The 16,864-nt window shown below is 36.5% G+C and overlaps 1 protein-coding gene across 1 annotated transcript in view; it reads left to right on the top strand.

The window, feature by feature from the left end:
• Positions 1-243: 243 nt before the first annotated feature.
• The window catches only part of LOC136030174 (NFX1-type zinc finger-containing protein 1-like), a gene marked incomplete in the record, with an annotated part of 141,530 nt that continues 124,909 nt past the window's right edge, over positions 244-16,864 (top strand). The window contains 2 exon segments of the mRNA XM_065708912.1: positions 244-369; positions 14,204-14,448. Of these exon segments, the coding sequence (XP_065564984.1) occupies positions 14,250-14,448 (199 nt within the window).

Raw genomic sequence — 16,864 nt, 5'->3', positions numbered from 1 at the left:
TAAAAGTCGAAGCGATTGAAATTAAAACATGACAATTTCTAGCAGAATATTACCCTTTAGTTATAAAAAGAACCAAAATTATTATTTATTTCATCGTTTAGATGATAAGGAGCCCTCCTGACTTTATTCTAAATACTTTTGAATATTTAAGGGTAATATGTTTGATGACCGCAGGTATAACTTATGATTATTTGTAAAGGACGTAGAAGTGATAAGAAAAGTATTGGGCTTTGACTTGCATTCTTATCAGACATTAGTACTCGATAGTCTTGCTAGAAAATGCTATATGTTTAGAAGAATTAGAAGTAGTGGGAGCCAAGCCCAAAAAATGATAGGATAGTCATTTTTCCTGGTATGCAGGCATATCTGGTGAATATTTTATATCTAGATTGAAAGCCTCATATTTCAGCCTATGCCACCAGTCTATTTACAATTGTTAATTCAAAAAACGTTTCCACCAAACATGCTTTTTGGACTGGAGACAAGAAGAATTAAAGCCATAAAATAACTTTTTGTATGTTTAATAATATGGTAAACATTTATATCAACAGATTATTGAGCTAGGTGAGAAACTAACTCACACCCCTATCTATCATTTGTATTGGGAATAAACTTCACCCCCATCCCTATAGCTTATATACAAATTCAGGGTATATCCCAATCCAGGGTATATATTTGCATTATGGGGTGGGATGAATTTCATTGCTGATGCAATTCAGGATGCTATTCTGATGATAAACATTAAGCATTTCATATTCATGACCTACAAATAAAGTTAATATAGGCTACCACTCAATAGCCTACTATTTTCTGCAAAACTCTAGTTCAGCTAGGCTACTTTTCACTATTTTGAAAACTGGTTAGGTTAGGAAAATAAAACTTTCAGTAATGAATCCAGGGCCAAAAACACACTCTAGGAATTTATTGCCAAGCTTCCATGCTAACCCTCTTCTGATTTCTAAGTCTTAGAATTCACCTACTTGACCTTTTTGAAATTTTACCCTAATTTTCAGTTATCAGTTTCTTTTCTCTGGTTTTAGTTCTGGAAATATAATTCCTGTCATTTGGGCAGAATTTTATGCCATGTCAGTGTTTTGGTAAATTTATAAGAGTTCATATAACTGACTTACCAATAAAGTGAACATACCACTTGGTGCCTTTTTTATGGGTTAATTTATAGCAAACAGTATTACTAGCTTTTGTATAAAGTGAATATACCACTTGATACCTTTTTTTATGCTCTTTACAAAAATAATAATTGCTTCTACCAGAAATTCAGATTTAAGCACTTTTTGACCTCTTATAAATGACCTAAATATGGGGTATAAAAAAGGCTTAAAATATTGGTCTCAGACTTTAAAACATTGGACTCAAACTTACCGTTTCATTACAAATCCATCTTTTAAATGTTATATTATCCACAAGCAGGGATTTCCATGATTAAATTGGATATATAAATTTTATCAATGTTATGGTGTTTTCTTCTTCCTTGACATCAAATTTTAAATAAAAGCATGCGTTTCTGGTCAAAAATATGAAAGCCGGCTATTACAAATGCCAGTTATAGTGTTTGCCATAAATTTAACTATATTAAATACAGCAATGGTTAGTTTACATACTTAATATATGCTATGCTTTACCCCCACCCCCCTGATGTGCAAATATACAGCCCAAATTTGTTTCTAAACTATTACAGATTTGCAATTTCAAATATCCTATTATTTGGTAAAAAATAACCAAAAATGCATGCTTTAATTGAAATTTCAGTGACAAGGAAGAAGAAAATGCCATAACATTGATACAATTTATTTATCCAATTTAATTGTGGAAAATCAGTGCTTGTGGATAATATAACATTAAAAAAATGGATTTATAGTGGCATGGTAAGTTTGAGTCCAATGTTATAAAGTTTGAGACCAATGTTTTAAGCCTTTTTTATACCCCATATTTAGGTAATTTTAAGAGGTCAAAAAGTGCTTAAATCTGAATTTCCAGTAGAAGCAATTATTATATTTGTAAAGAGCATAAAAAAGGTACCAAGGGGTATATTCACTTTATACAAAAGCCAGTAATACTGTTTGCTATAAATTTACCTTTTTATGTTCTTTATGAATATAATAATGGCTTTTACTGCAAATTCAAATTTAAGCACTTTTCAAACTCTTAAAAATGAAGAATTTTCAATTAAAATATGAGTTATCACTCATTTTTGACAAAATAATACTATGTTTTTTCAGTGCCATCTTATCTCAGTTGTTTTCAAAAAAAATAATGCTACATTTTCTCAGTGCTAAAATTATTTATTATAAGGTTAGGTCAGGTTAAAAAGTGCTGAAATTTGAATTTATGGTTGAAATGATTATCAGAATTGTAAAGAAAATAAAAAAGGTATTGGGTGGTATATTCACTTTATTGGTAAGTCAGTTATATGAACTATCATGAATTCACCATTTTTTTTCTAAATTTTAGAAATGTACTTGCAGATCTTTGAAAAATAATAAATTAGGACTGAGTAAAGTTGTGAAGCAGAAGACAATTTCCCTGTACTTCATTTAAGCAGAAGATCTGTTTTACAAGGTTTCACTTTCATAACACAAAGATTTGTAAAGGTCATCAAAGGTAACTAACCTCTATACAGAGAAGAAGTCCTGGTGACTATGAGGGGTATCATCAACCTCTGAGGTATAGTTGTTTGACTTAACATCTTCAACTGTTCCTTAGAAATTGCTGATATTCTCTTTTGGCAACCAGCAAGCACAAAGTGTTTTTTTTTGTTTTTTTTTTTTATTGTGCTTGTTATCACTCTCAATATGTCCTTACAGTTTCACCTTAATACCCTTAGCCTTTTTAGAGATCCAGGTTCAAAGATGCTGCTTTTCCCAGCAGAAAGAGCACATAAAAGGGGTAAAGAGGAATGCTGCTTTCCCTCATCAGTCCCCGTTCCACCCCTTAACACATCTGGAAAGATTCATATTAATATCCTTAGCCGTTTCTTGGATATTGCTGATATCCCCTTTTGACAACCTTCTAGCACATAGTGTTTTGATTGCATTTGGCGGCCGTCTCAACAATTCTTTAATACATTAGTTTAACCTCAATACCTTAAACCCTTTTCAAGGCTTAGGATCAAATATGCCTCCTTTTCTGAGTAAAAACACCTTACATATTAACAATGGACAATTTGTATACCTTAAAGCCCTTGCATTTGAGGTTAAGGCGTATCAACAACACTGTATGCATAGGACCTGTGAATTGGATGTATTTGGGAGATAGGGGGTGGGGTAGGGCCTCAAGTTGCTCTCTGATCATTTTTGTCTCTTAAAAAGGGCACTAGAACTTTCAATTTTCAATCAAATGAGACCCCTCCATATTTTATATGACCACCCTTTTTATATGAATTGGCTTCAAATACATTGAAGGGTTGTGGTGCTGTACTATAGGCAGCACTTGACTCAATACACTCAATACTTGACTCAATGTGTATTGCATACTGACTCAATACAGTTATTGAAATGGTATGTAAAGTTGTTTTATTTTCTAGTGTTAGGGTAAACTCCCTTTGGGAGTTTTTTTTTTCAGCTTAATTTGGTTTCAAAATTGTTTGGTGTTGATTGTACAATAAAAACCATTTGATGCTGCTTTTGGACATTCTAGTAATATTCTTCACAATCCAGAAAGTTTGCAAGCTTTGTTGTTTCAGTTAGTTACTACCAAATTTATCCACCTCCTGGAGCTCAAACTTAGTCTGGGGTAAATCTGCAACCCCCAAGTATATCCTTTACTTGCAGATATAAAAATTATGTCACCCTAAGACATGATAGAGAATATTTGTACAGAAATACAATGCAAAAAAAATAACTGCCATTAACAGTTTTCATGTACAATAGCCAAACACATTTTTTCTATGGACCCTGGGGTAATTATGACAGTGTTGGTCTTACCAACACTGTCGGAAAAGTAAGTTTCAATTGGTATCAGAGAAATAAAGTCTTTTTTATTTAGTTGAAAAATGGATTAAAAAAAAGTAATTTCAATTAGTATCAGCAAGAGTTAATTAACCAAACTTTTAATCACTTGCAGGTACTAGCATTTTTCTTGTACAGGCTCATGACATGCTGAATTTGGTATAATAGTAGAGTCAAAGGACCAGCTCCAGAGAGCTCCAATGATCCTGCAAAGATGTATTCTTCAATTTTGTAAATTTAATCTTTTTGGGGCCAGTCAGGCTAGGCTCAGACAGTGAAGATATTTTATGCAAACAGGATTTTTGTCAGGAAAATCAACCACCCTTCTGATGTATGAGCCTTGTCAATCACATTTGCCATTGCATGCTACATCATAGTACTGATTTGGCTGTATTTTTAGCTTCTTTTCCTCCTCTTCTTCATTCTCACTGCCAACAGTATAAAAGATGTCCATCTGGTCAATTTTGGAGCCCAGTGAGACATCAGAGTCTTCACTGCAAAGATCAGTGTTCTTTTTTGTTTTTGGCTTGAGCATATTCTCTTTTACTTTCTCTTTTTTCTCGAGCTTTTTTTTTCTTTTTTCTCAGTGTGTTCTAGCCCTCTCAAAGCCTCTACAAATATGATTACTTCAGCTTCCATAGCAATTTTCTGCCTACAGGAGGTCCTAGGTAGTGATGCATCAAGTGAAGGGCATTAGGCTGAGTAAAAGAGAAATTCTTCAAATGGTTTCTCATGTGTATGAAACTTTTTTTGACTAACCAAGATTAAAATAGTAATTTTATTAGTTGTGATATTCACTGTGGTTGCTGCTCTACTAAAATTCCAAGCTGGTTTTACGTTTTTGACCCCTATAATTCCTCTAAATATACAAACTTTGTTTTTGCATATACAGAAACCTTATTTATTCATCTTCCTTAAGAATTTTTTTCAATTACTTCCATCAAGTCGTTTCTCAGTGAGACCCAAAAACGTATGACCTCTTCAAGTGTCCAAGGTCACCCCTACTGTCGGTTGACTTCAGACACATGCAGGACATTTCTGGACACATGTGGGGCATCCCAGATATCTATTAGTTCATGATTCAAATAGTGTATTTAAAAAATATAAAAGTAGCAGACTTGACCGGAATATCAAAAGAACTCTAAAGGCATTTTGTAGCACTTCACATTATTATTTTGTGGCATAGCAAGACAAGTCACACCCAAATACAAGCCCTTGAACTGCTCACTCTTTCCCTCCTGCAGCAAAAGGAGTAGGCAGCTTCATAATTATATCATCAAAATCAGTTTCTGCATAATCAGGAAATTCTGGGAAGATAAACTTTTCAATGGATTTGCAGAGGTAGTTTATTTTAGCTAATCTGCCACTCGTTTCTTCAATCTCACCAACATAGTAAACAGCAGAGTTTTGATTTTCTCCCACCATAAACCTCACAAGCACAAAATTTCCTGGAGAAAATTCTTCATCAATCTCAAGTTCACTGATGCTTCCAATGTGCAAAGACTCATCATCTGAATCATCTATGAGCTGCATATCCTTCTCTAAATTGCTATCTTCAGCCTCCTTGTCGATGGATAAAACCTTGGACTTCTTCAATGACTCTGATTTCAAGGGCTTTGATCTTGAGGACTCATTTGTTTGACGCTTTAGAACCTGTTTTTTAGTTTTATTCTCAAGATTTGCCTGAGCCTCTGCTTCAAAGGATTACCTCTCTTGAGTATGTGTCACAATCCTAGTTTTCCCTTTCTTGTGCTCTTTGCAGGGACCCAGTTGCATTCTTGCTTTTGGATATGGTCTTCTGCTCTCAGGAGGTATAGGCAGGTTTGGTGTTGGCTTTGGTTAATCCACCAAGACAGGGCCAGAATTATGAACTGAACCAGGGTGAGGATCATCCATAGTAGAATTTGGGTGATTCTGTTCTGCTGGGTCAGGGTGGTTTGTCACTTCAGCTGGTAGAAAATTGGCTTCTGTGTAGACATTTGGATTCAAAGGCCAGATTCCTGCGTTTGCAAAACCAGCTTTGATGTTATGAGGGTTCAACTTTTCTAGAAAGGAGTGCTTGCACAGCTTTGCTATTTTGTGTGTTGAAATCCTCTGACCTGGATTCATCCTCAACCACGTCTCCAATGGCTCCCTGATGGCAAGTTTGAATGGTGCATAAACCAAAACTTCAAAAGGCTGGATGCAATGGGAGCAATGGGGAGGAAAGGTCAAAAGATGAATGCCATTGTCTTTACACAAGGAAACTACTTCAATTGAAATATGGCTTTCATGATTGTCAAACAAGAGCTAAACAGGACCCTCTTTGCTGGGTTTAACTTCTTTCTGGAAGTGCTGCATTGAACTAAGGAAATTCTCTGAGGTCAGCCATCCACTGCTAAGCCAATGCATCTTGGTGGTCCATCTTGATACATTCTCTCTGGAGCCTTGACTCTTGGAAAAACAAACACTGGTGGAATAGTCTGACCAGTTGCAGACACTAAGCACAGCATTGTAGGATTTTCCCCTCTTTCTGCTGACATGGTCTGTGTCACCTGTTTTGCCCCCCTTTTAGCAATCACCTTTGGAGCCTGAACAACTGTGGGCACTCCTGTTTTGTTGCAGTTCCAAATCCTACCAGGAGGAAAGTGGAACTTGCTACACAGTCCATGAAGATTATGAAAGAAGGCACCAATTACAATGGCATTGAAGGCAGCAGCACTAGCTTGGCTTGTATTTTCCGGTTTTCTAATTGACAAACTGGCATTCTGCTTCATAAATCCTTTAATCCAGTTGACTCCAGTTGTTGCTTTCTAGTTCCATTTGGAGTTAGTCTGTGGTTCAACATTAAGCACTTTTCGAGGTATAGAGTGAGTTATCTCTCTTGTTTGGGAGTAAAAACGAACTTAGAACTCTCCTGAACACAATCATTATCATTGTTTGTACTTGGGCTACCCTGCCCAAGATCTTGCATCTCACTCTTGTAGCGTTTCATGGCATCTACAAGGGTAGATTTCTTCAAAGAAAATTCTTCTGCAGCTGCTCGGAAAGATGAATTCTTATTTACAACTTGTCTCACAGCACGCTTCAGTAATTCTGGATCCGGGGGACCACCCCCCTTTCGAATATAGGTGCAAACCATCTGTAAAAGAAAAATCTAAAATGTCAAGAACAGAGAGAAGCCTATATATAGTCTATAATCAAATTGAGATACTTAATAATTTTCGTAAATACGTTCTGAGACCATAAAACAACGGCTGTTTTTTTTTTTTTTTTTTTTTTTTTTTTTTTTTTTTTTTTTTTTTTTTTTTTTTTTTTTTTTTTTTTTTTTTTTTAGCTCTGAGGATGACTTGGCGGAGGTCCTTGTCGAAATATTTGCTTGTTTTTCATATTTAGCTACTGGCTGATAAAATCCTCGTTTTTTCACCTATTTGTTTTTTCTCTTTTCATTTTTTATTCTCTTTTTTTTGTTTTCGTATGTTATTAATTTTCTCCAGCTACTTCTAATTCCAGGCTCAGGGATACTTCCATCCGCATGGGGCGAAGCCGGAGATCTCGAAATGTGTCTGGAGTAGCTACTCGAAACCATAGCTATTTCACCTTCGGACTGCTTTGAACAAAAAGGCTATCTCAAAATTTTGATCGGAAGTGTTCGAGGAAATGGGCATGGGAGAGGAGTTGATCGCCCTCCTATCACTTTTGACTCTTAAAATGGGAATTAAAAATTTTGATTTCAAGTCGAATGGAACCTTCCATAAAAACTTTATATATTAACAATGCGCAACTTATATAACTTGAAGCCCTTGCCCTGTAGGCTGAAGGGGGTTTTATCAACCCAGCAGGCATTCTTATTTGATCTTTTGTGGAAATGAAGGCGTGGGAGAGCTAGTTGCCCTGCGATCAGTTTTGGATGTTAAAAAGGACCCAAGAGCTTTCGATTTCAAATCGAATGAGCCCCCTGGAAGTTTATACCACCACCCATTCCATAAACATATTATTTGTTCCTGGGGCATAAATTACAACCCTTGCCCCTGGGCTCTGGGCTGGGGCTATTTTAGCCCTGGTGGCATTGTTATATGATCTTTGACTATTTTGAACAAAATGGCTATCAAAATTTCAATCGGATGTGTTTGGAGAAAACATGACACGGAAGGGGGATATTCCCTACGATCACTTTTGACTCTTAAAAAAGAACTAGTGGGGGAGGGGCTATTTCCTTTTGAATTGCTTTTGACCCTTAAAAAGGGTGTTAGAAGCCCTTGGTCTTAGCTGTAATTTTAGGATTGGTCCACTGCCCAGAAAGCACATCAATAACTTGAATGATTGTTACTATGAAAGTATGTCTTCAGGATGACAACCCTCCCCCACAGCCCCCAGAACAAGGGCTGTAAGTTATGCCCTAAACCTCTAGTGCTCTTTTTAAGAGTCGAAGTGATGGGAGGGCAGCTACGCCCCCCTCCCACACACACACGTCGTAATGTCCCAAAATATATTTAATTGAAATGTTCAAATGTTTATTTTATTCAAAATAGGGCAAATATCCTATAACAAGGCCTTTGGGGTTTAAACAAACCCCCAGAGCTTGGGGGGGGGGGGGGGGAACGGATTGCAAGTTATGCCTGTGGGTATTTTAGGTTTTTATGGAAGTAATTGTTTCATAAACTTTAGAGGGGGCTCATTTTGTTGAAGACTGGAAGTTTTTATTCCCTTTTAAGAGTCAAAAGTAATGGAGTGCTGCTAGCCCCCCCCCCTCTACTCCTATTTTCACCAAACGAGTCCGATTGAGATTTTGAAATAGTGATTTTGCTCAAAACAGTCCAAACAAAATATAACAATGCCTCTAGGGCTGATACAACCCCCCAGTGCTCTGGGGATAGGGTAGTAAGTCATGCCCTGGGGGTATATAAGTTTTTTATGGAACGGGTGGTTGTATAAGCTTCAGATTGGGCTCATCTGGTTTGAAATTGGAAACTGGAGTGCTCTTTTTAAGAGTCAAGGTGATTTGAGAGCAACCAGCCCCCCCCCCCCCACGCTGATCATTTCCCCAAAGACATCTCAGATTTGGAAGTAAGGATTTGTTCATGGTAATTGAAGGGTCTAAAAATTATATATTTGAGGAAGCCCCCCCCCCCGCCCTCTACAGCTCTCAGGGCGAGGCTTGTAAGTTATACCCTGGGGTATATAAGTTTCTTATAGAAAGGGGGGTCGTATATGTTTGGAGGGGACTCATTGAATTGATAGTCAAAAGTTCTAGTGCCCTTTTTAAGAGTCAAAGTGATCAGAGTGCAGCTACTCCCACTCCACACACACACGTCATGATTTTCAGAGAGGCATCCAATAGAAATCTTTAGACAGTCCTTTTATTCCGAATAGTTCGAAGATTAAATAACACGGCTTTTGGGGTGGATGCAAACCACCAGAGCCTGAGGGTTGCAAGGTTCTTATGTAAGGGCTGGTTGTTTAAACTTTAGAAATAGCTCATTTGGTTGAATTAGGAAGTTCTAGTTCCCTTTTAAGATTCAAAAGTGATGGAGGTCAACTAGCCCTGGGGTATACCTACCCTGGGGTATATAAGTTTCTTATAGAAAGGGGGGTCGTATATGTTTGGAGGGGACTCATTGAATTGATAGTCAAAAGTTCTAGTGCCCTTTTTAAGAGTCAAAGTGATCAGAGTGCAGCTACTCCCACCCCACACACACACGTCATGATTTTCAGAGAGGCATCCAATAGAAATCTTTAGACAGTCCTTTTATTCCGAATAGTTCGAAGATTAAATAACACGGCTTTTGGGGTGGATGCAAACCACCAGAGCCTGAGGGTTGCAAGGTTCTTATGTAAGGGCTGGTTGTTTAAACTTTAGAAATAGCTCATTTGGTTGAATTAGGAAGTTCTAGTTCCCTTTTAAGATTCAAAAGTGATGGAGGTCAACTAGCCCCCCCTCCTCCAACTACCTCTCTTCACCAAACGCGTCTGATTGAAATTGAGCAATGGCAATTTATTTTAAAATAGTCCAAAGAAAATACAACAATGCTTCCAGGATTTGCACAAACCCCAGATCCCTGGGGCGAGGACTGTAAGTTATCCCCTGGGGGTATATACAGTTTTATGGAATTCAGATAGGTCTTATTTGATTTTAAAGCGGAATTTTAAGTGCCCCTTTTAAGGGTCAAAGTGATTTGAGAGAAAACAACCCTCTACCCTTCCACGCGCATCATTTCCCAAAACCAACATCAAAACGAAGTTGTGAGATATCAATTGATTTCAACATTATTGGAAGGTAAAGTAATTATGCGTTTGGGGATATCAATCCCCCTGAGACCTCCGCGCAAAGGCTGTAAATTATGCAATTTGTTCATTGTTTACATATAGCATATGTTATTGAGAAAAGGTATGCATGTTTGACTTGTACTTTCCCAAAATACTAAATGAATTAAGATGAGCCATATTGGGAATGTTGAACTAAATCAGAACATGTTGTGTGTATATGGGTTGTCAAAAGGGTGTATCTCAGGAATGACTGATATTATTAATTTGGAGTTGTCAGAATATGATAAGGGAGATGATAAATTGACCAAAAAGGGAATATTTGCACGCTACTACTACTACAACTATATCTGCTTCTAATGGTACCACAAGTACTATTACTGCTATCACTACTGTTACTAAAACTAATACTACTATAGCGAGTACTACTAGGGCTGAGGATATTAAAAAAAATGTTTGAGGAGACGTTGAGGGGAAAGTTGAACTAAATCAAAACTTACCATGTATATACAGATTTGTGATATAGGCGTATGAGCAATATTTTCGGAACGGCTTATCATATCAAGAGAAAACTTCAGGGACATCATGAGTGGGATGTTCAGTTGACCAAAGGGCAAAATGTACCTGCTACTACTGTAATTAATTCTGCTGCTGTTAATAATAACACTATTACTGCTTCTGATGTTCCTACTACTTCCGCTACTACTATGATACTATTACAATTATGAAGGTGAAAATTTGACAGAATATTGAGAGGGAACTTGAACTAAATAAAAACACCATACACTTGCAGATTGTGAAAAGGACATAGTTGAAACTTTCGGAGAAAACCTAAAGGGGGAGATCAATTGACAAAACGGTTATATATGCATGTAACTACAAACACTGATACCACTGCTACTTTTACTAATACTACCACTGCTACTAAACTACTCCAACTTCTACTTCAGTTGTAATAACTTATAAGGCTTAGGCTTAGGGTATTAATCTGAAAAGAGCGTCAAAAGGCTGTCAAAAGTGCACATCAATAATATTTTTCGAAGGGCTTAACGTGTCACAGTGAAACTTTTGGGGCATCATGAAAGTGGTGTTCAACTTACCAAAGGTCAATATGTACATGCTACTACCGCTATTAAAACTACTCTTATTACTGTTACCACTACTACTATCGAAACTACTGTGATAATAGCAGCCTACTGTTAAGATAAGTTGATAAAGGTAAAATTTTCGGGAATGTTGAAACCAAATTCAATCTAACAAAATACACTATGTGCATTTAGATTGTTAAAACAGCGTGTTTAAGAATTGATTCGTGTAATAAGTTGGAACTCTCAGAGAATACTTAAAGGGGAAGATCAATTGACCACAAGGCAATACGTGCACACTGCTACTAATACTACTACTATTGCAGCATTTGCTAGTTCTATTACTTTTGCTCCAACTTCTACTTCTGTCGCAACTACTTGTAAGGTTAAGAGCATTAAGATGCAAAATTTCAAGAAGTGTATGGATATACAGGTTATCAAATGAGCGAATCGACAATTTCCTAGCAATGGTTAATTGTATATAATTCAGTAGTTGTACTGCTGTGACTACAACCACAACTATACCTAAGATTATTAAGGTGAAATTTTCATGGGTTATTTATGGAAATTTCTGTTGTACGGAAGACAACCTGCCATCTGTATGTAGGTAGTCAAAAGGGCATATCAGCAATCAGGGTTTTTTTTGGGGGGGGGGAGGTTAGAGATATTACCGTCTGACTGGTCACTTTACCGACTGTTTTTGTCAAAAATAGCATAATGTTTATTTCGCATACAGTACGTAAAATCACTGTCCGAGCGGGCAAGACCGCTGCGTTTACCAACCGAGATTCAGATTTCGGTACATATCATGTCACTATTTCAAGGCTGTTTATTCAATCAAATGGAAAATTGTGGCAAAATCTGTACAATCACGGCCGGAGTTGGCAAAACGGATGTGTTTATCAACCAAGTTTGAAATTTTTGTAGATGACATGGCAGTATTTTAGTGGTCTTATCGAACCAAACAAAGGATCTTAGTGGTGTCGAAAAAGTCGTAGCATAAAGCGCCACAATTTTACTGTTTTCTGTTTTTACCGAGCGACTAAAATCATGGAGGGGGGGTGTGTGTCCCCTCCCCATCATACATTACGGCCCTGTCAGCAATATCTTGGAGCAGTTTTGAGTGGAAACTCAAACTTGCTACACTTGCTGTGGGGGATGTTGAACTAACCAAAAGACATTCTTTGCATCTTAATACTACTGCTTCTACTTCTACAAATACTATTACTGCTACTACTGCTTCTAAAGCTAAGACTATTACTATTAATTCTGCTCCTACTGCTGCTTCTAGAACTACTGGTGCTACTACTACTGCTAATAAACCTAAGGGCATTAAGATGAAAATTTTGGGCAATATTGTAACTCTGTTGAAATAAATCGAAACACACTATGTCCGCATAGGCTGTTAAGAAGATGTACTAGCAATTCTGACCGGTTGATGGCATTAAGTTGAAAATTTCATCTTGTGTTGGGGATGTTAAAAATAGGTGCTATGTGCATACTGCTTATAATGCTACTGCTGCTACTATAACTATTGCTACTACACAAGGTAAGGGTATTAAGGTGGAACTTCCAAGTATGATTTAGGTGGATCCTGAACTAAATAAGTAAAATATATGTAAAACGGCGCACACTATATAAAACGAATATAAATTAATTAAAAAAAGTATTTTCTAAAAAATAAATCTTTTATAGAAAATTAAAGAACTCCATTAAATCAAGAACGAGCAAAGAAAAAGAATCGAATAATCTACCAAACGTAAAACTACCACAAATCAGCATCGATAAATAAATGAAACCCAAAACGAACAGAAATTACAATAAATAACCGAGTCAAACTCAAAACGAGCAGAAATTAACATGAGTAGGACTCAAAACCCCCTATGCCTTCCCAAGACCAGACCATAATTTGCTTATGCTTAAAAGAAAGTTTTCACTTTTACTGCTTCAATGAATCAAGTTTTATTAAAATTCTAAGGAATGAATATCAACATATGTAGGCTATATTAAACCGACAATGCACATTCATTTTTTTTTTCATTGAAGTGCTAATTATGTATTTATCGATGTTGATTTGTGGTAGTTTTACTGTTGGTAGATTATTTGATTCTAATTTTGCTCATTTTTGGTTTAATGGAGTTCTTTACCTTTCTTTGAAAACTTATTTTGTGGAAAAAGTTTTTTAATTGATCGGGTTAAAAACCCGTGAAATGACTGCACCACTCGAATAAATAACAAATTGTTGATTTCCCTCGATTGTCTGGATCAAATCCAAATTCAGCCCGTGTGAGTAGCAATGGATATAGACTGTTTAATGTGTATGCTGCTGACTGGCTTTGGCCGGAACTCCATCGAATGCCCTACTCATCATTACCAAAGCTGCATCATTAGATCAAACAACGCGTTGACCCTAATTTAGTTCATTCTGAAGAACCAGTTCATTAATGGTTATGGTTAATAACTGGGTATCTTCCTTTGTAGTACACTCAAAATACTTTTTCCCAAGCCAAGCCATCGTTTGTTCTCGGGTATATGGCAAGACATTGCCGCTCTTTTTTAATTCAATGCCCTTTTGGACTCACCAACAAGAAGAGACCAAGAAGGTACAATTTGATCGGTAACAGACTTTTGGATTGAAAAAAAAAAATGCTTTTAACGGTCTGACTTCATAGTTTTGTCGAACTGCAATGACCATAGTTTGTGGAACTTCAATGCCCAATCCCCCCATGAAAAAGATATTTTCTTATTCATGAATAATAAAAGCTAGACTGTATTTAATCTTCTAAAAAATGGAAGAACTGAAATATAACTGTATTTGTAAATGTAATCCTATTTTTTGTGCAGATTTTAACCCCCCCCTTTCAATTGCTGCTAAGTTTGCTTTATTTTGAATGTAATCTATTCTTGCAGCTTTGAGTTTCTTGAAGTTTGAATTTATAGTAGAAAGGAAAAAGGCATGAATGACCAAAGAATGAAATCAAAGGGCTCAAGTTCAAACCTCAGTAAATTAAAGGATGATTATCCTCCATATTCTAAACTGTTTATTGTGTACCATAAAGACACAACAGAAGAGGAGCTACGAAGTGCATTCGGAGCATTTGGAAGGGTCGAGGAAATACAGATCGATAAAAATTGTACAACTGGTGAAGCTCAAGGTAAGTTCGCTGCTATAAATCAGATATTTTCTATCAACATTTTTTAGAGGGACAAGAAATGGCTTGTTTCCCCGGAAACCTTACTAAGAAATGGAATAAAGGTTTCAAAAAAGCTATTTTGTAAAATTATTTCAATTTTGTTTAGTAATAAACAATTTTAAAGTTATTTATTTGCTATTTTCTAGGTGGGAACTGCTGCATCCTTTGGGTGCACCTCCTGTACTTTGAGATATCAGTTTCGTTAAAAATATCCGCAATGTGAGATATGAGATATACATTTATTAAGAAAAGAAAACAAACACTATTCGCCATTCGCCTGCCAAGATAGGCAATAAGCTTGTAAGGGCAAGCGAGGTTATCGCCCTCAGATAATTAAAGCCACGTTCATATCACGCTACTCAATACAAAAGAAACTCAACTGATGAAGGCAGAAAGGAAAAAAGAGAAAGAGGAAAAAGACAAGAAGAAGATAAAAAAATATTAACAGCAAATAAATTAGGGAAATGCCTTGAATAGAATGACAACCTGGAACGGGCCTGACGTCAAAATTACTCACGAGATAAAAAAAACTTCCTTACCCGTGACTTGAAAACCGGAAGACTAGGCACATTTTTACACCCTCGGGCAAAATATTCCAAACATGGGGACCATAATGGCGAATCACAAAAGATGCCCCAGTAGTACTCCTAAACTCATGAGTTAAGTTATCAGGTTTTCTTGTATTATGATCATGACGGTCTCTATTAAAAGTAAGAAGATTTTCAAAAGCAGGGGTGAGCAGGCGATTCAAATATTTATACGAGAAAATCGCAACTTGGTAATCTTGAATTTGGGATACATCCATTATTCTTTTTAAAATGCTCATGAGCAGGAACCTCATCAGAATCATAAAATTCCGGTAATAATTTTACAGCTCTATTCTCAAGTTTTTGTACTCTTTTGAAATATGTTACAAAATTACTTTCCCATATAGAGCATCCGCAGCTAATATATGGGACAAAATATAGAAAAATAAATCATTTTATAATCTTTTTTGGGACTAGATTTTTAATTCTTTGCATCGCCCCAAGACCTCTGCTTAATTTTTCAGCTATAGCATTTGAATGGTTTTTCCACGACAGGTTTTAATCAATTAAAAACCCCAAATATATCGTTGTTGCTACTCTTTTTATCACATTTCCTCGAACCATGATTTGATCATTGCCAACACTTGACGAAACTCTAGAGAATATCATGAAAAAAGTTTTAGAAAAGTTTAGGGTTAACAAATTTTGTTGAGAAAAAGATAGAAATTCAGAGACAGCATTATGAAATTTATTATACAAAACATCAAGCGAAGGCGCAGCTAGAAAGAGCAAAGTGTCATCTGCAAACAGGATGACACCAGCCTTCGACAGGTAATGCTTCATTCGATCGACAAAAATGATGAAAAGAAGGGGTCCCAGGATTGACCCTTGTGGGACCCCGCACTCTATTTTCTTTTTTGAAGATAAAAATGATCCATTCTGTACTATCTGATACCAGTCGTGCAAATATGATGAAAACCACTCAAGGCTTGAACCCCTCACCCCAATCGAGGCAAGAGCCCCTCACCCCAATCGAGGCAAGTGCAAATATGTCCAATAAATATGCTTCCTGAGAAGAGTGGCCCTTAATTATTTGTATGGAATATTATTTAAGTTAATTATTCGTAAGGCACATTTAATTCTAATTGAAAACGAAGTAGTGCCATAGTCACAGTGCGCTTTTTTATAATGTAATCATGTCAGGTGTATGGTCGGAGGCACTAATTCAGCCTCTGATTCCTGAAAATCCCCCCTTCCCTTCCAACTTTCTTAGCAAAATGGTAGTCCTGTAGTACCATATTTAAACCTGAATCATGTTAAGATTTTCAATCTGTATCATTAGAGGGAAAAAGGCGACTTGCGCAAAATTATTTCAAAAGCGAGGTAGTTCCTGACTTGGTTGCAAAACGACTTAAGTCCAACAACGGAATGACGCGATACAAACAGAGGCTGAGTCGAAACTAAAAAATATCACAGTATAGTTGCAGGCTGCCTCGATACAAAAATGAGCTTAGTACTTAGTTTTTACAAAAAAACTTAGGTTCTAACTTAAGTAAAAATTCCTGAATTGTGCAAAATAGCTATGACCAAGCCGTGGTTTTGTGAATATGATGAAGAACGGAATAATGGAAGCTAAATCGTCCTGATCCAATGTGACTGAGTCCAATTTCGTGTTCATGCTTTGGAATTTTGGTAACTTGATGTAAAAACGTTACAGAATTAGCTTATTCCTGACTCACTGTAAAAACTAGCTAAATCTTCAGTAAGAAAAAGATTAAGTCGAAGTTATGGATTTTAAATGTTGGAAATCCTTATACAGTACTATTTCGAAAGAATTCCAATCTGGGGAC

This window comes from Artemia franciscana, chromosome 8, assembly GCF_032884065.1.
Source record: "Artemia franciscana chromosome 8, ASM3288406v1, whole genome shotgun sequence".
Taxonomy (NCBI): Eukaryota; Metazoa; Arthropoda; class Branchiopoda; order Anostraca; family Artemiidae; genus Artemia; species Artemia franciscana.
Note: the sequence above shows the minus strand (reverse complement) of the source record. Positions and strands in the feature narration are given on the sequence as shown.